At 45.8% G+C, this 22,160-nt stretch overlaps 1 protein-coding gene across 4 annotated transcripts in view; it reads left to right on the forward strand.

Moving 5' to 3' along the window:
- Positions 1-22,160, forward strand: part of rai2 (retinoic acid induced 2) — a 128,562-nt gene that overhangs the window by 8,686 nt on the left and 97,716 nt on the right. For all 4 annotated transcript variants that reach the window (XR_015080778.1, XR_015080777.1, XM_086006328.1 and 1 more), the window contains exon 2: positions 20,802-20,857. Coding sequence is in view for 2 of the 4 variants with exons in the window: in XM_086006328.1 (XP_085862454.1) it covers positions 20,825-20,857 (33 nt within the window). In the remaining 2 variants the exon portion in view is untranslated. The remainder of the gene's footprint in view (positions 1-20,801; positions 20,858-22,160) is intronic.

Genomic DNA, 22,160 nt, shown 5'->3' on the forward strand with positions numbered 1-22,160 from the left:
CAATCCAATGAGTTCCTGTGGGACAAACAACATGACACAGCATTTCAGAAAATGAAAGACCTAATCACCAGAGAACCAGGACCAGTTCTTGCCTACTTCGAGCCCAACAAAGAGCTCAGACTACAAGTGGACACGTCAAAATATGGACTAGGCGCAGTATTACTGCAAGAAGGAAAGCCCGTCGGCTACGCTTCCAGATCTCTCTCAGACAGTGAAATCAACTATACTCAAATCGAGAAAGAGCTATATACAATTCTGTTTGGATGTAAGTGTTTCCACCAGTACGTCTATGGCCGACAAGTCATTGTGGAACCCGACCACAAGCCCCTCGAGTCAATCATGAGGAAACCACTAGCCGCAGCCCCACCAAGGCTACAGAGAATGATCCTTCAGCTACAGAAGTACGACTTCACAATCATTCACCATCCAGGCAAAGACATTCCTGTCGCAGACGCGCTCTCCAGAAAGTCTCTTAGCTACCAGGACAGCAGCCTCAGTGAAGGCATGGAAGTGCAGGTGCACATGGTGTACAACAGCTTACCTGTAAGGTGACTCAAAACTGAAGGAGATCCGAGCAGGAACAGAGAAAGATGCACAACTCACACTGCTGAGCAAAGTCATACATGAAGGATGGCCTGAGGAAAGGAGGAAATGCCCTCAGAGCATATCTGAATTCTGGAACCACAGAGACGAACTGTCCCAAATCAACGGAATCATCTTCAAAGGGGAGAAAATCATCATTCCTACCAGTCTCAGAGAAGAGATGTTGACAAAAATTCATGCTGGACATATGGACATGGAAAAATGCAAACAATGAGCACGTGACAATATGTTTTAGCCCGGAATGTGCAAACACATTGAGGGCATTGTCGGAAAATGTTCCATTTGTCTAGAACGCCGCCCATCAAATGTCAAAGAGCCCATGATACCTCATCGTATCCCAGACAGGCCCTGGCAGGTCGTCAGCTGCAAGCAAGTGCATGCAAAACATGTACAGAGACAGCAACACCAAAAGAGTTACTATGACAGGTCAGCTAGACTACTGCTGCCGCAGCACAATGGAGAATCCGTCAGAATCCAGGAGCATGACTACTGGAAGCCAGCAGTCGTCATCCAGCCAGCTGACACTGAGCGATCGTATCATGCCCGCACCCCAGGACAGGTGTACTGCCGCAATCGCAAGCGCCTCCTGAACACCAAGGAACAACGCCGTCATTCCGACGAGAGGTCAAGCCTAGAGTTATCCTTGACTTGTGAACTGTCAAAGGGTGTAGGCGGATCACTGCCCTAAAAAAAACTGTACGTCGTTATTGAAACGTTGAGATGTTTTCAGCGCTAGTTAAATGCTGAGTTTACTTATATGTTCATGCTACCGAGAAGAAAGGTTTAAAAGTAATGCATAACATTTTTTTTTAAAAGAAAGGGATATAACATTTGCATATTGAATTATCATTGGCCCGCAGGCTTCTGTAAGGAATACCTATTATATTCACGTGATCACATGCTGAGTTGTCATTGGCCTGCAGGCATCTGTAAGGGTCCTAACTCCATCTTGTCCACACTGCTGTATGTTTAAGATCACAGACCTGATGCTTCATAAAAGAGTTTAAACTGTAATACTTCGTTGTCCTGCAATTTATTATTTTTGTACAAAGTGTGCAAAACAAGACAGCTGTGAGTGAAGGGACAGTGCAGGTTTGATAAGGTTGTGAGTGAAGGGGGCAGTACAGGTTCGGATAAGGCTGTGAGTGAAGGGGACAGTGCAGGTTTGACTAAGGCTGTGAGTGAAGGGGCAGTGCAGGTTTGACTAAGGCTGTGAGTGAAGGGGGTATTGTGTCGGTACCTTTTTTTACCTAGACACAATTAGAACTCAAAACTCAGAGATACAAACATGAAGTGCTTTATTCGAAGGGAAAGGGAAGTTCTGGAGAGTTCCGAACAAAGAGAGCTAAACTTAACCAAGAGAACACCCAACCATTTATCTGCTGTGACAGCGCCACCACAGGTGGGAGGAGAACACACAATTCATAACATATTCCTCCCCTCTTAAATGGAAGGTCCACATTATTCCTCAACAGGTAAGTTACTTTCAATGCACTCAACTAACCTAGGGTAGAGGTAGACTGCCTCAACCCCTGATTTTACCCTGGGGTTTATTCTGCCCCAGGTCTTGTGGGTAAGTCGCTAAGCCTACAGATCCAAGCGTCTTGGAGGCTGCCACTCTCTGACAGGATACCGGCAGTCATCGCTGGCTTCCACAGCAGTAGGCATTGACACGGGCCTAGATGGAGAAGGTGCCTGTGTCAGTTGAAAGTCAGGAGTTTGCACAGGTGGAACAGTCTCTTTGACTTCCTGTGTTGGAGAAGAGCACTGTGGCAAAGGATGCTGGTTTGCGGTATCATCCGGAAACAGTTCAGGCCAACCAGCCGTTGGAGCCTCTGTGGCTGTCTCTGCTCCTAGCAACAGTTGATCTGTGTGTCTTCTCCAGACGACGTCCTCAGCAGTCTCAACCGTGTAAGACACAGGGCCCGTCTGCGCGATCACCGTAGCAGGAACCCATTTTGGTCCAGTGTTGTAGTTTAGAGCTAGGACATGCTCTCCCGGATGAAACCGTCTCTCCTTGGCTCTTTTCTCTCTCTTTTCAACTTGAGCTTGTTGTTGATGATGGACAACCTGTTCTGCCCTTGGAGGTTTGAGTAAGTCAAAACTTGTCCGCAACCGCCTCTTCTTCATGAGCGAAGTGGGGGAAGTTTTGGTTGTGGCATGCGGCTCGTTCCTGTAGGACAACAGGAAGCTATTCAGACGTTGGTGGATTGAGCCCTGACCTTGCGATGCCTTCAAGGCGTGCTTCAAAGTTTGCACGAACGTTTCTGCCTGGCCGTTAGTAGAGGGATGATAGGGCGCAGACCTGATGTGTTGGACACCATTCACATGCAGGAAGGTTGCAAACTCCTGTGATACAAATTGTGGACCGTTGTCACTGACGAGTTGTTCTGGTGAGCCATAACGGCTGAACATCTCACTAAGTTTCTCAATTGTTTTCTCTGCCGTGGTAGACCTCATCACAGCGACCTCCGGCCACTTGCTACGAGCGTCCACAACCACCATAAACATCTCTTTGAAAGGACCGGCGAAGTCCACATGTACTCGCTGCCACACTTCTGCAGGCCAATCCCAGGGGTGTAGGGTTGCCAGCTGTGGAACATTCCGGACCCTTTGACGTGGGGAACATGTTTTGGCTTTCTCCTTAATATTCCCATCAAGACCTGGCCACCAGAAGTAGCTTCTTGCCATTCCCTTCATCCGAACCATCCCACTGTGGCCTGTATGAAGTTGTTGCAGTATAGGTTCCCTCAGAGGTGGCGGAATGATGACACGGCGTCCCCAAAGAAGACAACCTGCCTGGATGGAGAGCTCATTTCTTTTTGAAATGTAAGGTTTCAAACTAGCAGAATCTCCTATAGCTCTCCCTCGAATGACATCGTCCATTACCTCAGACAGGACTGGATCGTTGCGGGTGTACCTTCGCACCTGAACTGCAGTGACAGGTGCTCCCTCCACTTGTCTAAAGTAGAAGATGTCTATCTGACGAGGCTCTGGGGGAGTAACAGGCAAGGGTAGTCTGTGTTGCCGTGCAAGTCTGATTTGCGATATTTGATGTCGTATGTGTGTCCTGACAACAGTAAAGCCCACCTTTGCATCCTGCTTGCAGCGAGAGACGGAATTCCGGTGTGGGGCCCGAAGATTGAAGTCAATGGACGGTGGTCCGTCAGAAGTGTGAACCTTCTCCCAAACAGGTACTGATGAAATTTTCGAATTCCAAAAGAATTCCAAGGCCTCGCGCTCGATCTGCGCATAGTTACTCTTGGCCTTGTTCGTGATGCGAAGGCGATAGGTTTCTCTTCACCCGAAGGCATGATGTGGGATATGATTGCTCCCACACCATATGGTGATGCATCACATGCTAGTTGCACGGGTAGCTTTGGGTCGAAGTGTGTCAGGACCTCCGATTTCAGCAATGCTTTCTTTGCTTGGGCGAAAGCTTCGTTGCACAGTTCAGTCCATTTCCATGTTTTGCCTTGACATAGCAACTGATGTAACGGCTTCAGCAATGTTGCTAAGTCTGGAATAAACTTCCCATAGTAGTTAAGTAGCCCCAGAAATGAATGTAACTGGCTCACATTCTGGGGTGCTGGGGCCTCCACGATCGCCTTGACCTTTGACGGCGCCTTATGCAGGCCAGTAGCGTCAATCACATGCCCCAGGTACTCAACTGAAGACTGAAAGAATTCACATTTGTCTTTACGAACTCTGAGTCCATACTCTTTCAGTCGTTGTAGTGTCACATCCAAGTTCAGAAGATGATCCTCATTTGTCCCAGTGACAAGGATGTCGTCCAGGTAGCACTGGACTCCTGGCAGTCCACTCAAAATCTGATCCATTGCCCTTTGGAATAGAGCAGGGGCCGACATAATTCCAAACGGAAGGCGGCAGTACCTGTATAGCCCCTTGTGTGTCACAATTGTCAGCAGCTCCTTTGATTTGTCATCGACATGCATTTGTAGATAAGCCTGGCATAAGTCTATTTTGCTGAACTTTTGCCCTCCGGCCAGGCCCATAAAAAGATCACCAATGAGGAGAAGAGGGTACTGTTCCGCAGACAGCACCAGGTTAATAGTCACTTTAAAATCCCCGCAGATTCGAACAGATCCATCCTTTTTCAGGACAGGAACAATGGGTGTGGCCCATTTGCTCACGCTCACAGGCTCCAGGACTCCATTCTCGACTAAGGCCTCCAAGTTAGCCTCAACTTTTGGCCTAATTGCATAGGGTACAGGTCGGGCTTTGTGAAACTTCGGCTTGCTGTCAGGTTTAATTTCCAGTCTCACGCTGATCTTTTTCATGCTCCCAAGTTCCCCATTGAAGAGTTCTGCATGTTTGTTTAACACTGCAGTCAGACCTGACTCCCCCTTTGACATCATGCGGACTGCAGGCCAGTCCAGTGTGATTTTTCTCCAGCCACGCACGTCCCAGTCTGTCCGTTCTGTCACCTCAATGGCGCCTCTCATGGCCACAGGTTCGCCGGTATATGTCTTTAGCACAATGTTTGTTGGCTGAAGGGTAAGATGCTTTAGCATTTTGTTGTAGACAGTGTCTGAAACAAGGGACACAGCCGCGCCTGTGTCCACCTCCATCCGCACTGATTGTCCCTCCACCAGTGGTGACACCCAGTAGCCATTTGAACCACCTGCAACCGTCAGTATGTGCACCTCTTCCTCAGAGGTGTCGCTCCCCTCTGTTTTGCTTGTTCCATCATACTGCACTGAATGAACACTCTTTTTCCCCTCTTGTCCAAATACAGACATTTTGCTTCCATGCTTCCCAGCTCTGTCTGTTCTTTTTTTACCTCTACAGGCGCGTTCAATGTGACCCTTTTTGTCACAATTTCGGCATTCCAGCTCCGTACACCAGCAGTCATTAGCGTGATGGCCGGTTTCCCACAACGGTAACATGTGCCGTTCCGCGCACCTTTAGGCTCAGACGACACCTTGTGAACTCTCCCTGTTGAACTCAACTGGTGAGCCTCCTTTTCCACCATCTCCATGGAGACACTAACTTCAATGGCCTTTTCAAGAGTAAGGTTGTCCTCAGTAAGAATGCGCTTCTGTGTGGGTGCACTTTGCAGACCACACACAAGTCTGTCTCTAATGGTATCATTCAGCACCTCCTTGAACTGGCAGTGTTCCGACAACCTTTTTAAAGCAGTAATAAACATCGTCACTGATTCCCCCTCCTCTTGATTCCGTTTGTGAAATCTAAATCTCTCAGCAATAACCAGAGGTTTTGGTGAAAAATGTGCTCCAAGAATTTCCACTAGTTGCTTATATGTTTTAGTTCCTGGCTTATCTGGCTGCACAAGGCTGCGAAGTAAATTGAATGTCTTCCGTCCCATTACACTCAAAAAGGTAGGCACGACCTTTTCGTTTGCCACCGCATTCGCCAAGACAAAAAAGTCAAAACGTTCCATATAAGCGCTCCATTGCTCAACATTTTCATCAAAATCACCGATGTTTCCTAATATAGTAGCCATCTCATGTTTCAAATTTAAATTTGTTTACTCACTGCACCCTTAACGTACGCAGATTCATCCGCTCCTCGTCGCCACTTTGTTGTGTCGGTACCTTTTTTACCTAGACACAATTAGAACTCAGAACTCAGAGATTCAAACATGAAGTGCTTTATTCGAAGGGAAAGGGAAGTTCTGCAGAGTTCCAAACAAAGAGTGCTAAACTTAACCAAGAGAACACCCAACCATTTATCTGCTGTGACAGCGCCACCACAGGTGGGAGGAGAACACACAATACATAACAGGGGGCAGTGCAAGTTTGGATAAGGCTGTGAGTGAAGGGGGCAGTGCAGGTTTGGAGAAGGCTGTGAGTGAAGGGGACAGTGCAGGTTCGGATAAGGCTGTGAGTGAAGGGGGCAGTGCATATTTGGATAAGGCTGTGAGTGAAGGGGCAGTACAGGTTCGGATAAGGCTGTGAGTGAAGGGGCAGTGCAGGTTCGGATAAGGCTGTGAGTGAAGGGGGCAGTGCAGGTTTGGATAAGGCCGTGAGTGAAGGGGACAGTGCAGGTTCGGATAAGGCTGTGAGTGAAGGGACAGTGCAGGTTTGGATAAAGCTGTGAGTGAAGGGGCAGTGCAGGTTCGGATAAGGCTGTGAGTGAAGGGGACAGTGCAGGTTTGACTAAGGCTGTGATTGAAGGGACAGTGCAGGTTTACCGCTTTGGATACTGTTGAGGGGGATGACTCACCAGGGGAAGGCAGCAGCAGCCAACTTCCTGGCACTGGGGGTGCTCCTGCTGCCCAGGAAGGGGGGAAAAAGAGTGGGAGAGCAATAGTGGTAGGGGATTCTATAGTAAGGGGAACAGATAGGCGTTTCTGTGGCCGTAGACGTAAATCCAGGATGGTTTGTTGCCTCCCTGGTGCCAGGGTCAAGGATATCACTGAGCGGCTGCAGGGCATTCTGGAGGGGGAGGGTGAACATACAGAGGTCGTGGTCCACATTGGTACCAACGACATAGGTAAAATGAGGGATGAGGTCCTGCAGCAAGAATTTAGGGAGCTAGGTGAAGGATTAAAGAGCAGGACCTCAAAGGTTGTAATCTCTGGATTACTCCCGGTGCCACGTGCTAGTGGGTATAGGAATAGGAAGATAGAACAGATGAATGCGTGGCTAAAGGGATGGTGCAGGGGGGAGGGCTTTAGTTTCCTGGATCACTGGGTCTGCTTCTGGGAAAGGTGGGACTTGTACAAGTCGGACGGTTTACACCTGAACCAGAGGGGAACCAATATCCTTGCGGGGAGGTTTGCTAGCACTGCTGGGGGGGGGTTTAAACTAACTTGGCAGGGGGATGGGGTACAGAGTGGAGCTATAGTAGGGGGTGATTTACAGCCAAATACAGAGGAAAAAACAAGTCAGCTGGGAAGGCAGAGCAAATATGTGAAGGCAAAAGGGAATATGGCAGGGCTGGAAGGCATTTATTTTAATGCAAGGAGTCTTGCAAATAAGGTGGATGAACTGAAGTTGTTGTTGAACACATGGGAGTACGATATTGTTGCTATCACGGAGACATGGTTGAGGGAGGGTCAGGACTGGCAGCTCAATATTCCGGGGTATAGAATCTTCAGGCGAGACAGAGGGGGGTGTAAAAGGGGAGGGGGTGTTGCAATATTAATTAAGGAGTCAATTACTGCTGTAAGGAGGGATGATATATTAGCGGGTTCCTCTAATGAGGCCATATGGGTAGAACTTAAAAACAAAAAGGGGGCAAGCACTTTGCTGGGAGTGTACTATAGGCCCCCAAACAGTCAGGGGGAGATAGAGGAACAGATATGTAGGCAAATCTCAGAAAAGTGCGAAAATAATAGGGTAATAATAGCGGGGGATTTCAACTTCCCCAATATAAATTGGGATAGTCAGAGTGTGAAAGGCTTAGAGGGTGCAGAATTCTTAAAGTGCATCCAGGAGAGCTTTTTGAGCCAACATGTAGAAAGTCCTACAAGAGAGGGGGCGGTACTGGACCTAATTCTGGGGAATGTAGCCGGGCAAGTGGTGGAAGTATCAGTAGGAGAGCATTTTGGCGACAGTGACCATAATTCGGTGAGATTTAAGGTGGTCATGGAAAAAGACAAAGACGGCCCGGAAATAAGGGTTCTAAATTGGGGGAAGGCCGATTTTAATATGATAAGGCAGGATCTGGCCAAAGTGGATTGGGAGCAGCTACTTATAGGAAAATCCACATCAAAACAGTGGGAGACTTTCAGAAGGGAAATAGAGAGAGTACAACGCCAACATGTTCCTGTAAAGGTCAAGGGTGGGACCAACAAGCAAAGGGAACCTTGGATGACAAGGGATATACAAAAATGCATTAGAAATAAAAGGGGGGCTTTTGGCAGTTACAAAAGACTAAAGACGGAAGAAGCCCTAGAGGAGTATAAAAAGTGCAGGGGCATACTTAAAAAAGAAATTAGGAGGGCGAGGAGGGGCCATGAAATAACACTGGCGAGCAAAATAAAGGAAAATCCTAAGATGTTTTATAAGTATATTAAGGGCAAGAGGATAACCAGGGAAAGGGTAGGGCCCATTAGGGACCAAAGTGGCAATCTGTGTGTAGAGCCAGATGATGTAGGCGGGGTTTTAAATGAATTTTTTGCATCTGTGTTCACTATGGAGAAAGACGATGCAGACATAGAAATCGGGCAAGGGGACTGTGACATACTTGAACATATTAGCATCGAGAGGGAGGAGGTGCTAGCGGTTTTAGCAGGCCAAAAAGTGGATAAATCCCCAGGCCCGGACGAGATGTATCCCAGGCTGCTGTGGGAGGCAAAGGAGGAGATTGCAGGGGCTCTGACACAAATTTTCAGAACCTCTCTGGCCACAGGGGATGTACCAGAGGACTGGAGAACAGCTAATGTAGTACCATTATACAAGAAGGGTAGCAGGGATAAACCAGGGAATTACAGGCCAGTGAGCCTAACATCTGTGGTAGGGACATTATTGGAAAAAATTCTGAGGGACAAAATTAGTCTCCACTTGGAGAGGCAAGGATTAATCGGGGATAGTCAGCATGGCTTTGTCAAGGGTAAATCATGTCTGACAAATCTGATTGAATTTTTCGAGGGGGTGGATGAGGGAAATGCTGTGGATGTGGTTTACATGGGCTTCAGTAAAGCTTTTGACAAAGTCCCGCATAGGAGACTGGTCAAGAAGGTAAGAGCCCATGGGATCCAGGGTGCCTTGGCGCGTTGGATCCTAAACTGGCTGAGTGGCAGGAGGCAGAGGGTGATGGTCGAAGGTTGCTTTTGTGACTGGAAGCCTGTGTCCAGTGGGGTACCTCAGGGATCGGTGCTGGGTCCCTTGCTGTTTGTGATCTACATAAATGATTTGGATGAGAATGTAAAAGGTATGATCAGTAAGTTCGCAGATGACACGAAAATTGGTGGGGTGGTAAATTGCGAGGAGGAAAGCCTCAGGCTACAGGACGATATAAACGGGTTGGTCAGATGGGCGGAAAAGTGGCAAATGGAATTTAACCCTGAAAAGTGCGAGGTGATGCATTTTGGACGGACAAATAAGGCAAGGGAATACACAATGAGTGGTCGGACCCTAGGAAGTACAGAGGGTCAGAGGGACCTTGGTGTACATGTACATAGATCCCTGAAGGCAGTGGAACAGGTAGATAAGGTGGTTAAAAAGGCATATGGGATACTTGCCTTCATTAGCCGAGGCATAGAATATAAGAGCAGGGAGGTTATGATGGAGCTGTACAAAACGCTGGTGAGGCCACAGCTGGAGTACTGTGTGCAGTTCTGGTCACCTCACTATAGGAAGGATGTGATTGCTTTGGAGAGGGTGCAGAGAAGATTCACCAGGATGTTACCTGGGATGGAGCGCCTCAGCTATGAAGAAAGACTAAACAGGCTGGGGTTGTTTTCCTTGGAGCAAAGAAGGCTGAGGGGGGACCTGATTGAGGTGTACAAAATGATGAGGGGCATAGATAGGGTAGACAAAGAGGAACTTTTCCCCTTAGTAGGGGGGTCAATAACAAGGGGGCATAGATTCAGGGTAAGGGGCAGGAGATTTAGAGGGGATTTGAGGAGGAACTTTTTCACCCAGAGGGTGGTTGGAATGTGGAACTCAATGCCTAAAAGGGTGGTAGAGGCAGGAACCCTCACAACATTCAAGAAGCATTTGGATGAGCACTTGAAATGCCATTGCATACAAGGCTATGGACCAAATGCTGGAAAATGGGATTAGACTGGACAGGGATGGATGGGCGGCGCAGACACGATGGGCCGAAGGGCCTCTTTCTGTGCTGTAAAACTCTAAACTCTATGAGGTTTGACTAAGGCTGTGAGTGAAGGGGCAGTGCAGGTTTGACTAAGGCTGTGAGTGAAGGGGACAGTGCAGGTTTGACTAAGGCTGTGAGTGAAGGGGCAGTGCAGGTTTGACTAAGGCTGTGATTGAAGGGACAGTGCAGGTTCGGATAAGGTTGTGAGTGAAGGGGACAGTGCAGGTTTGACTAAGGCTGTGAGTGAAGGGGGCAGTGCAGGTTCGGCTAAGGCTGTGATTGAAGGGACAGTGCAGGTTTGGATAAGGCTGTGAGTGAAGGGGGCAGTGCAGGTTCGGCTAAGGCTGTGATTGAAGGGACAGTGCAGGTTTGGATAAGGCTGTGAGTGAAGGGACAGTGCAGGTTCAGCTAAGGCTGTGAGTGAAGGGACAGTGCAGGTTTGACTAAGGCTGTGAGTGAAGGGACAGTGCAGGTTCGGCTAAGGCTGTGAGTGAAGGGACAGTGCAGGTTCGGATAAGGCTGTGAGTGAAGGGGCAGTGCAGAAGCGCCGAGGAAAAACAAAGTGAAAGGAAACCCAGTGTGAAGCATGAAAGAGAATCTGTGGGTATGTGATGGAGTGATGTTGCCCTGACCCCCACCCCAAAATTTAATGACTGGCAAAGCGGACATGCTATTGCATGAGGTGGCTGTGAGAAAGGGCGCCCTGTTCTGCATTTCTTGGCACCATCTGCAGAGACAATAGTGTACCCTGTCTATCGGAAGGTGGCAGCCAGGCTCAATAGTCTGTACAGTATCTGCAGGACTTGGGAACAGAAGTGGGAGAAGACTGCACATTCAAAGGAATGACCGAACAGTAGCATTTACCAGATGAAGGGCCCAAGATCACATCACAAAGTGTTGCTTGTCAACTTGTTCCATATTTACTGCTTATATGTGGCTAGTCTTGCAGCTCTTACATTGTGTGCATACCCATATCATTCTAAGGCGCCACTGGCAACATGTTCTGCATTTACTGCTCATATACGGCAAGCCTTACAGCTCTTTCATTGTATTTTATGCTTACCCATATCCTTCCAAGCCACAACGGTAACGCATGCCAAATCAGTCATTGCATCTTATGCGTACCCAGACTTCAGCAGAGCACAGTTAAGGTGCAACATACAGTTGAAAGTCTTGCTGCACTTGCATCTTCCATAGGCTTCATACATCAAATCATTGCAACTGCATAATGCATGGTCACATACTGACATGCAGGGTGCACACATGTCTGCCACGGTGCAGATGCTCCTTCAACTTGCACGTGCCATGGTTCACATGCACCAGTGCACGCGCCAAATCCTGAAGTTGCGGTCAGTTTCAAAGGCAGAATGACCACGAACGCTGCTAGTTCGCTGTCATCCGGGCCGCAAATTCTGGGCCAATAGGTTTTAAGCAATTGCAGAGGCAGGGAAAGGGGGGAGGGGAGGAAAGAAGAAAAGGGAAGGTCTGTGATAAGGTGGAATCCCTTTTGTCATTTAATCTCTCCTGCCCTCCACCCTATCACAGACCTTCCCTTTTATTCTTTCCTCCCCTCCCCCCTTTCCCTGCCTCTGCACCTTCTTAAAGCCTGTTATATCTCTAGCCTCTTCCAGTTCTGACAAAAGGCCATCGACCAGAAACGTTAGCTATGTATCTATTTTATATGGGCTATTGTGGCAAAACCACTAAGTGACTTACATAATTGTCTGTAACCAATGTTATTACCTCTAGCATTAATTGTCTGTAACCAATGTTATTACCTTTCAAGTTGGCTCTGGTTAAACAGAGCTAGATCGACAACATCGCGATCTGACGCGATGACGTCATCACGTGGGTCACGTGACGTCCCCTTCGGCGGGAAACGTCATGACGTCAGAGGTAGAGGGCGGGGCCAGCCAGTCCTCATGTGGATTGAAAGAGAAAAGACCTGTTTTGAGCTTCTCCTGTAGTTTCTTGTTTTGTAAAGTTCTTAGACAATAAATTCAGTTTGTTAACTTCCAGTAAATTATCGATTCTTTGTTAGGAGTGCAGAGACTCCTACACTATAAAAGCTATCGGATAGAAGGCTTCTCCCAAAATCATAACATTCAGCTTGAGCAGGCAGTGAACCTCACAATGGATGGCAGCAGCGCCTTGAAATATTTGAAAGAAAGTTTTAGTCTAAAATCCAGAGTGCTGGGCACAGAGCCTCATCGAATCGGCCCAATTTGTAACCTGTGATATCTTAAATATGACTTTAATTGCAGCGCTTATGTTAGTTTAGAACACTTCAATTTATTTGTTGCAATTTTGGACTAAATGAATATGACAGCCCATAATCATTTTGTTTTGCTGGGGCATTAAAAAATATGGCTGCCCAACCAAACAACAGCACGTCACTAAAGTTTGTTTTTCCGTAGCCCGTTTCAAATTGGGAGGCACTGGTCACTGTTGAAAAAATGAAGCTTAAAACCTTGTGCTTCTGACCGCTGCTGCTATTTAAGTGATAAATGTTGACGGCCCCCAACTGCACAAGTCAATAAACTGTTTCTACATGGTGAATGATTGCTGAGACCAATCACTGACCTGTTACATCGAGCTGAGCAGCAGCCAGTTTGTTTAGTTCATTGGCACCTCTGACACATGGTAAACTTTTCGAGAACTTTATGTAAGTTGATTTTTCAAGATGAAGTACAGAAAAAAAACACAGTTGCAATTATTACCAACTGTGCAGGATTCTAAACTTTCTATCAATATTTTTAATCCTCAGGGATTATTATGACACAGCAACAGCACGTGAAATACAATAGCCCAGAAATTCGGGTCGGGGGCTTCCCGCGGGTGTAAGCCCCCGACCTGCACTTACCTTGCGCGCCGGCAGTTGAGCTGTAGGGCCCCGTGGAATTCCTCTCCGGGGCCTGGCCCAGAGGCCGGCGCACTGTGCTTGCGTGTCCCAGGGGCGTAGTTAGTGCGATGCGTCCCCTGGGATCACGTGAGCCATGGGCAGCCAATCGGAGGAGGGAAAAGCCCATTCATAAGTTTGACAGGAAGACCTGCCTAAACTTATGAATGCTACGGGCCTCAAAATAACAGTAAACCTTCAAATAATTTTTTTTTTTAATCACACTTTTTAAATAAACTATAAATTACATTAAATAACTTTTAAACAATAATTTACATTTTTGAAAAAAAACATTTTATAAAAAAATGGGGCTAAAAATAAACTTACCTTGCTTTAAAGTATTTAAAAATAATAAACCTGTGGAAAAAATGTTTTAATTTTAATTAATTGACCACTTACCTTGTAAAAAGCAGGCCTTATGCCTGCTTTTTAAATGTGTAAATCCTGCAGGCTTACCCTCCCGGGAAAACCTGCAAAAAAAAACCTAAGTTCAAAGCACACGCGCAGCCTCCCCTGCGCGCGCGTTCGACCTCTGAACCTCTTCGTTCAGAGGATAGGAAGTGCCGGTTTCCCACGCATGCGCAGTGCATGCAAGAAACCGGCACTTCCATCGGGTCCACGCGTGAGTACCCCGTGCGTACTCGCGCGTTGGGACCCGAATTTCTGGGCCAATGGATTGCATTCCTGTTATACCACCTGGTGTAAGGTAACCGTTTGAATGTCAAACAACATTGCAAGCTTGTGCCACATATGCATTTTGTGGAGGATTGAGATAAACTGGTCTCCAACTGCACCACACTTTGCCGATATTATCCAACCAATGAAACTGCTGAAAATAACTAGTCAATAACTGCCCTTGATTTCCACTCTTCTATCAAATGGCAGGAAGCTAATGCATAAATACGTGATGATTAGAGGTGACCTTGTGACTTCACTCTGTAATTTATTGCCCTGCAGTTATTTTCTAATGAAATAGATTCACATTAATGTTGTATTTTGGGTAAATTCCATGGTTGAACTTCATTGGCATATATCAGCAATATTATGTTAATTGTATGAATCTATCCCTATGTGAAATTGGCTTAGTTACTTCACAGTGTAGTGTTTGATACGGATCACGTTCTCATCTTTGATTTTTTTTTAAAGTTCTGTGACAAATTAATATTTGTGTAATTCAATATTTTTATTACCAAGATTAACTGAGTACTCAGAGTTGGCGCTTGGTGAGTGACTGAGTTCAGCTTCCCTGATGTCACAATCAGAAAGTGATTATGTGAGAGGTTCGGTTGAAATAAATTACATTTTTTATCTGAGACTTTTATTGTTTGTCAGTTAATACCGACATTTTAATAAAAATCCCCAATGGTGTCAAAGCATAAATAAAATAGCAAGTGGTGTGAATAACCGACTCCCTTGACTCTCTTTATCACCTATGTTTGTTTAGTTGCTGCACCAGGAGTTGTGCAGGTTTTGCTAAGCTCTATTCTCGCTGACTATTTGAGCACAACTACAGGAAACTCTCGATTTACCGGCACCTTAAAACCGGAAATCTCTATTAACCGGCAAAATTCAGGAGTAGGTTCAGGTAAGTTTTACTTCATATTAATGGCCGTTCCTGGACCTGTGGCCGTGTAACCGGGGTTCCTGCACCTGGTACGCCTGGATCTGTGGCTGTGTACGGGGCTCTCGTACCTTTTACTATACCTCTCTGTAATTCGGACTTTTTGATAAACCGGCACCACGCCGGTCCCGTCGGTGCCGGATAAAAAAGAGCTTCCTGTAGTTTTCAGAATGTTAGAGGGACTGCTATTCTGCCAGTTGATGGCATAAAATCTTCAATGCACAAAAATATGCTGTTAATTAAATGAATCTATTGAAGCTTTCTTAAAGTTGCCATCACCGGTTTGAGCTGATGCGGGTAAACATTATTAACCCATTGGTACAGGACCTCACTACACATTAATGACTGACTGCGACGGCTGGCATGTCTTCGAGCTACGCTGTAAAAATATATATTTAAAGAATATATACTTCTGAAGTAATAAAAATATTTTTTAAATTATACAAAACCAGTACGCTGGACAAGTTATAATCAAACATATTATCTAAACTTGAGAAATGATAAGGCGTCACACAGACTGACTCAGTTTAGCTTGCATTTCCTTACAATACACAGCTTTCCAGGGTATGTCCATTAATGGCCTTGTCGATTTTGGCAACAAAATACATTTCAGTATTTTTTTTGTTATTGCAGTTATCCCCTTTCATAACGCATGACCTGAACCAGTGGATCCTGTCATGTTCTTTATCATTGCCATGTGACTGGTTGGACAACCAGTTGATTCTATTATTTTTTTTTAAATCTTGCTGCCTGTTATTTTGAGAATAAAAAAGCTATTATACATGGGATTATAGATAATTGCTGGTGATTTACATATGTTTATATGACATTCATGCACAAACAAACCAATGAGGGGCTCCACGTAGATAGAATTACCTAGAAATAATTACATGGAAACAGGCCGTTCGGCCCAACCACTCTGTGTTGTTGTTTAGCCCCACATGCGAACGTTAGTCCTAAGCCCACGTGCCTGCTTGTTCCCATATCTCTTTATTCCCTTTCCTTCAGCCACCAATCTAACCTATTCTTAGTAGATGCATTTTATCCCCTTATCATCCATTTATTTTATACTTTTAGATTTGTTACCTTTGTTGTTGGAAAATGTCTGGTTTCCTGTGAGGGTGAGCTGACTGCTCATGGGTAATGACAAATAATGATGGAGTTATGTAATAAGTGCAATGGACATCCAATGTGAGAGGTGCAAAATTAAAAGAACATGATTTACACACTGAAAATGATAAGGAATTAGAAAATGAGGGTGTGACAGGCTGATAAACGAGTACATTTATACAAAAGCAAAATACTGCAGAGGCTGGACATCTGAAATAAAAATAGAAAATGCTGGAAATACTCAGCAGGTCAGGCAGCATCTGTGGAGAGAGAAACAGAGGGCTGGATTTTTCCAACCTCGGCAGGCCCGTGGCATGCGGGGACCTTGCATCTGTCTCGAACCCGGCCTCCAACAAGATTTTACGTTAATAGGGATTCTTAAGCCCGCCCTGTGAGGTTCCCGGCCAATTACAGGAACCTCTCTTTTAACTGGCAAAATTCAGGAGTAGGTTCAGGTAAATTTTACTATATATTAGTGGCCGTGTAACCGGGGTTCCTGGATCTGTGGCCGTGTAACCGGGGTTCCTGCACCTGTGGCCGTGCAACAGGGACTCCTGCACCTGTGGCCGTGTAACCGGGGTTCCTGCACCTGTGGCCGTGCAACAGGAACTCCTGGATCTGTGGCCGCGTAATCGGGGTTCCTGCACCTGTGGCCGTGCAACAGGGACTCCTGGATCTGTGGCCGTGTAACCGGGGTTCCTGCACCTGTGGCCGTGCAACAGGGACTCCTGGATCTGTGGCCGCGTAACCGGGGTTCCTGCACAAGTGCCGTGTAACCGGGGCTCCTGCACCTGTGGCCACGTACGGGGCTCTCGTACCTTGGTAAGTATACCTCTCTGTAATCCGGACTTTTTGCTCAACCGGCGCCACGCCTGTCCCGTCGGTGCCGGATAAAAAAGAGTTTCCTGTAATAGGAAGCGGGTCTGATGATGTCATTTCCTTAAAGGGGCCATGTCCAAATTGATTTCAACAGTTCTGTTGTCAGTGTTCTGCAGCATTGAGGTGCTGCAAACACTGACAAGCACTACACGGCTGCACCCAGGCTCTCCCATGACTCGTGTCACAGCACGCAGGGAGGTTCTCTTTCCTTCCCATGGGCAGAAGACACCTCCCGAGGAGACCAACACAGCCTGGTTGGACATTGCACAGGAGAGCGCAAGCAGGGATGTCGTCAGGAGGACCAGGCTGCAGTGACGCAAACCTTTCAATGATCTCAGGAGATCATGAAACGTTACTGCCAAGCCACATCCTGCTGTGCCACTCATCACATCCCCATCACTCTGCCTTCCCTACCCTACTCCTGCACATCTTTACTCACACCAACTTACCTTGCACCTCCACCCATCCCTCTCTATCTACATTATCACTTCCCCATCTCACTAGCCACCCCTCACACTCACCCTCAACCTACTGCAAGCATACCAACCAACAACACACAAGGGTAGGCAGTTGGGTGGTTTAGCCAATGTTCATGTGAAGTTCCTGGTAATGTGCTGTCAAACATTGAAATCTTTATTTTGAACACTTTGCATTTTTGGACAGATTCGCGTGCACCTTTGGAAGTGGCTTAGTGAGTTCCAGAGAATGGTGAGACATAACGTTCCCCCCCCCCCCCCCGCCAATGGTGATGAGTGTGAAAGGAATAGCTTGGACATTGTAGGGATGCTTTATGGTGCTGGTGTGGGGTGGTGCCAACCTGGTGCATCATGTGGCAGCCAGGATGTACAGTGTTAAATGAAGCAAATCTGGACATGGTGAGGCCATTCCTGACGTCCCGGGCAGCAATGTGCACGGGTGATGATGCCCTGTGTCCTGTGCAGCATCAGTTGATTGTGGAGAAGGTTGGTGTGGATGTTGGTGCTGCTGGTGTGCCCGGTGATGCTGGTGTTGGAGCTGATCGTGTTGGGATTCTGAGGACCAAGGTGAGATTTTTTCAAGGGCACCAATGCTGATGGAATAGACGGCAGGTGAGGTTGAGATAACAGAAGTAATCTGTCAGGGCTGAGATAGGTTGCTCCAAGGAGGTGACAGTGGATAGAGAGATTATTCCAAACACTTCAAAAGTGCATAAAGCTCAAAAGTAGATTCCAAATCATTAATGCTCCAGCTTCTAAGATTGGGAAGTGAACAGCTGTGAAATGGTAGGCTTTAGACCACTTTTGCAGCTTTCACCTATTCACAGCAATCCACAGTCATTGAGAACCCGACACACTTACCCGACGTGATAGCCGCTCTCCGGGAACCTCGTTGAAAACCTTGTAAAATGGTAAGTACATGGGAAAATGCTTCTTAACTACCTTTTTAATAAGCTTTTAACTACCTAAATTGGCTGACCGACCGCTTGGTATCGGGTCTGTTCAGGGATGACCGACCCGACACCTGGGAAACTGACAAGGAGACGGGTCGACAGCGGGATACCGACCCGCTGTCAATCTTTATGATTTTGACAGTGGACCCACCTCCAAACCTGCCCTCTGAACGCAGGGAAAATTCAGCCCAGAGTTAACATTTCAGGTCAATGACCTTTTATCAGAACCGATGAAAGGTCATCAACCTGAAACGTTAACTCTGTTTCTCTCTCCACAGATGCTGCCTGACCTGCTGAGCATTTTCTGTTTTTATACGTGTACATTTATATTCTGTTAAGCAACATAATCATGTGAATTTTTCACTGCTTTGTAGTTCAAGTTAATTAGGTTTTATAGATATTGGTAGATAGCAATATGTCAACTTTCTGTGATTGATTTCTGTAAGCGGGAACCTGGAGTATTGTGTACAGTGTTGGTCTCCTTACCTAAGGAAGGATATACTTGCCATAGAGGGAGTGCAACGAAGGTTCACCAGACTGATTCCTGGGATGGGGGGATTGTCCTATGAGGAAAGATTGAGTAGACTCCGCCTATATTCTCTAGAGTTTAGAAGAATGAGAGGTGATCTCATTGAAACATACAAAATTCTCACAGGGCTTGACAGGGTAGATGCAGGGAGTATGTTTCCCCTGGCTGGGGAGTCTAGAACCAGGGTCACAGTCTCAGAATAAGGGGTCGGCCATTTAGGACTGAGATGAGGAGAAATTTCTTCACTCTGCGGGTGATGAATCTTTGGAATTCTCTACCCCAGAGGGCTGTGGAGGCTCAGTCGTTGAGTATATGCAAGACAGAGATCGATAGATTTTTTGATATTAAGGGAATCAAGGGATATGGGGATAGGGCAGGAAAGTGTAGATGAGGTAGAAGATCAGCCATGATCTTATTGAATGGCGGAGCAGGCTCAAAAGGCCAAATGGCCGACTCCTGCTCCTATTTCTTATGTTCTTATGGAAGGTATACTAGTGGACTTTGCCATGTCAGGGACAATTATTGGCTTAAGGTGTGTAACTAAGAAAATAATTCTGAAGTGCCAAGAACAATCACCACACTTGAGTGCTAACTGTATGGGTTTCAATATTTTTATTGGGATACTCGGGTAATTGTTTTTCACTTTTACCCCATGTTCATCATTTATCTGGCCTAACTTCTGCAGCCAAGTGGACAGGGCCAGCAGCCTCCTCCCACGGTATTGCAGGTGCCCCCTTATTTCTGGCCATCGAGAGGTGTCACAGACTGCTCAGACGTGACTTTCCCCTCTCCCTGCAGGTCGCTCGCTGCTGCATTTACTCTCTGCTTGGTATCTTCCTGCTTGTCCTGGCTCAGATCAGGAATTAAAGGGAGCAGCACCCAGCCTATGCCCATCCTGGCACTGTAGCTTTGAATGCCACTGCCTTAGCCCCTAGGTTCCGATCTTTGAAGGTCGGCCACGCAGTTAGGTGCACACCACACTGCCCTCCTATGAATCTCTGATATTAGTATTTTTAGTGCCTTGTGCTAATGTTTTGTTAGTGTGGAACTTGGCACTTGATTTCAAGTGTAGTGATGTAAAGGTGATGTGAAGGACCAATGAGTATATTAATTCCACTCATTCAAATCTCTTTCAATAATTTTCTAACAGTTGAGGATGACTGTAGCTTGCCAATAATGGTGGCAGAAAAGCAATAAAATCCACCTTGGCAACCAAGATCGGCCACTACACTACAATATGGGCAAGATGGCAATTACAGTATATAGAACTGATGAAATATTGAGTAAAATAATAAAATGTTTGCCTGCCATGCACCTTTTCTTCTGCCAAAAGCATAATGTGATCCTGATCCTGTACAGGAACACAATGTCATTGTAATGATCTCGGCTGCAATTTGGCATGAGACCTGTCGGAATATAACGAAAAATAGAGCTTGGAGGGAAACTGGCTTAATTGAGGGACACCTCTCAAAATAAAATGTTTCAGTTTCTTACCATTTTTTTAGAAATAGGAGCCGATTGAATTTCTGTTTGTTCAGTGGGCTAAAGATTAATTCCGTGTCATTAGATCGCATATACAATTAATTCAAATCCACAGAGCAATACATCCTTATTTAATTAAATTCCAGATAATCTTGTGATACAAGGAGAATGTTAGCAACCCTCAATTGTTTCTTTCAAAAATCAGTAATGCTATAGTCAGCCCTGTTTACAGGGTTCCACAGTATCTGCTTTAGTTGAAAATTGTTAAGATGTTTATCAGGATGAAATGGCCGTCTTTATTTTGACCTGAAGGGTTTTTTCAACAATAGGCAGTTCTGTATTTTCAACTGTGGTGATTGACTATGTGCCATACAGAGTTTCAAATGAGTATTTGTTGTGGATTTCAGCCAGTTGGAAATAACTGTTTTTAATTCTAAAGTGTGTTTATATCGTGTATCCATAAATGTACCAATCATCTGACTATTCATTTTGACAGGTGATTAGAACATACTGGACTTCATGCCAAAAATGTCTGATAGCAACTTCACGAAGGTTAGTATCCACAAGCAATGGTCATTGCAAAAAAATAGATAAAATAATAGAAATAGAAACTGTAAATTAGCCTCTTCGAAAAAATGACGTAGAAAATCTTTGCACTAGCTAAGATATGTAAACTGCAGAGGGAAATATTATATTTTATATAAATTAACTTCTGATGGATAACCAAATACAAAAATGTTATTTATGTGTACCACAGCTCTTTTGTGACAACTAAGAGTTAACAGCCCAACCGACCATAAAGGGGTTACAGAGACTGCTAAATGGGTAAACCAGGCCCAGCTTCAGATTAAACTGATTTTTATAGGACTAGAGGTAGAATATTTTATGGTTGTGTCAGTGCTCCAGCAATGACTATAAGGCTTTGCTATGCTGACAACAGCAGCTTCCAGTGAGGCTTTTCTTGTTTTCGTTTTCTACACATGTGTGATGTTTTTCACCTCTCACAAAATGGGGCTTGTTTAAAATTAGTTTATTATAAATATTCACTAAAGTTCCAGAATCTGAAAACGTCCTTTAAAAAAGATATACATCGGACTGACATAGACAGTAACTTTTTGTTCAGCACAGATGAAATTTAACACAGAAAAGTGCAAAGTGATACATTTTGGTAGGAAGAACGAGGAGAGGCAACATAAACTAAAGGGTACAATCCTAAAGAGGGTGCATGAACAGAGAGACCTGAGGGTATATGTGCACAAATCGTTGAAGGTGGCAGGGCAGGTTGAGAAAGCGGTTAAAAAAGCATACAGACCCTGGGCTTCATAAATAGAGGCATAGAGTACAAAAGCAAGGAAGTTATGATGAACCTTTATAAAACACTGGTTCGGCCTCAACTGGAGTATTGTGTCCAATTATGGGCACCGCACTTTAGGAAGAATGTGAAGGCCTTAGAGAGGGTGCAGAAAAGATTTACAAGAATGGTTCCAAGGATGAGGGACTTCAGTTACATGGATAGACTGGAGAAGCTGGGGTTGTTCTGGAAAGTAACCAGACTGACACCTGGGATGGCAGGAATGACGTATGAGGAGAGATTGGGTCGATTAGGCTTATATTTGCTAGAGTTTAGAAGAATGAGAGGGGATCTCATTGAAACTTATAAAATTCTAACAGGACTAGACAGACTAGATGCAGGAAGGATGTTCCCAATGGCGGGGGAGTCCAGAACCAGGGGTCACAGTCTAAGGATAAGGGGTAAGCCATTTAGGACTGAGATGAAGAGGAATTTCTTCACCCAGAGAGTGGTGAACCTGTGGAATTCTCTACCACAGAAGGCAGTTGAGGCCAATTCATTAAA

This window comes from Somniosus microcephalus, chromosome 14 (genome assembly GCF_052327205.1).
Source record: "Somniosus microcephalus isolate GS21.2 chromosome 14, FLI_Smic_1.0, whole genome shotgun sequence".
Lineage (NCBI taxonomy): Eukaryota > Metazoa > Chordata > Chondrichthyes > Squaliformes > Somniosidae > Somniosus > Somniosus microcephalus.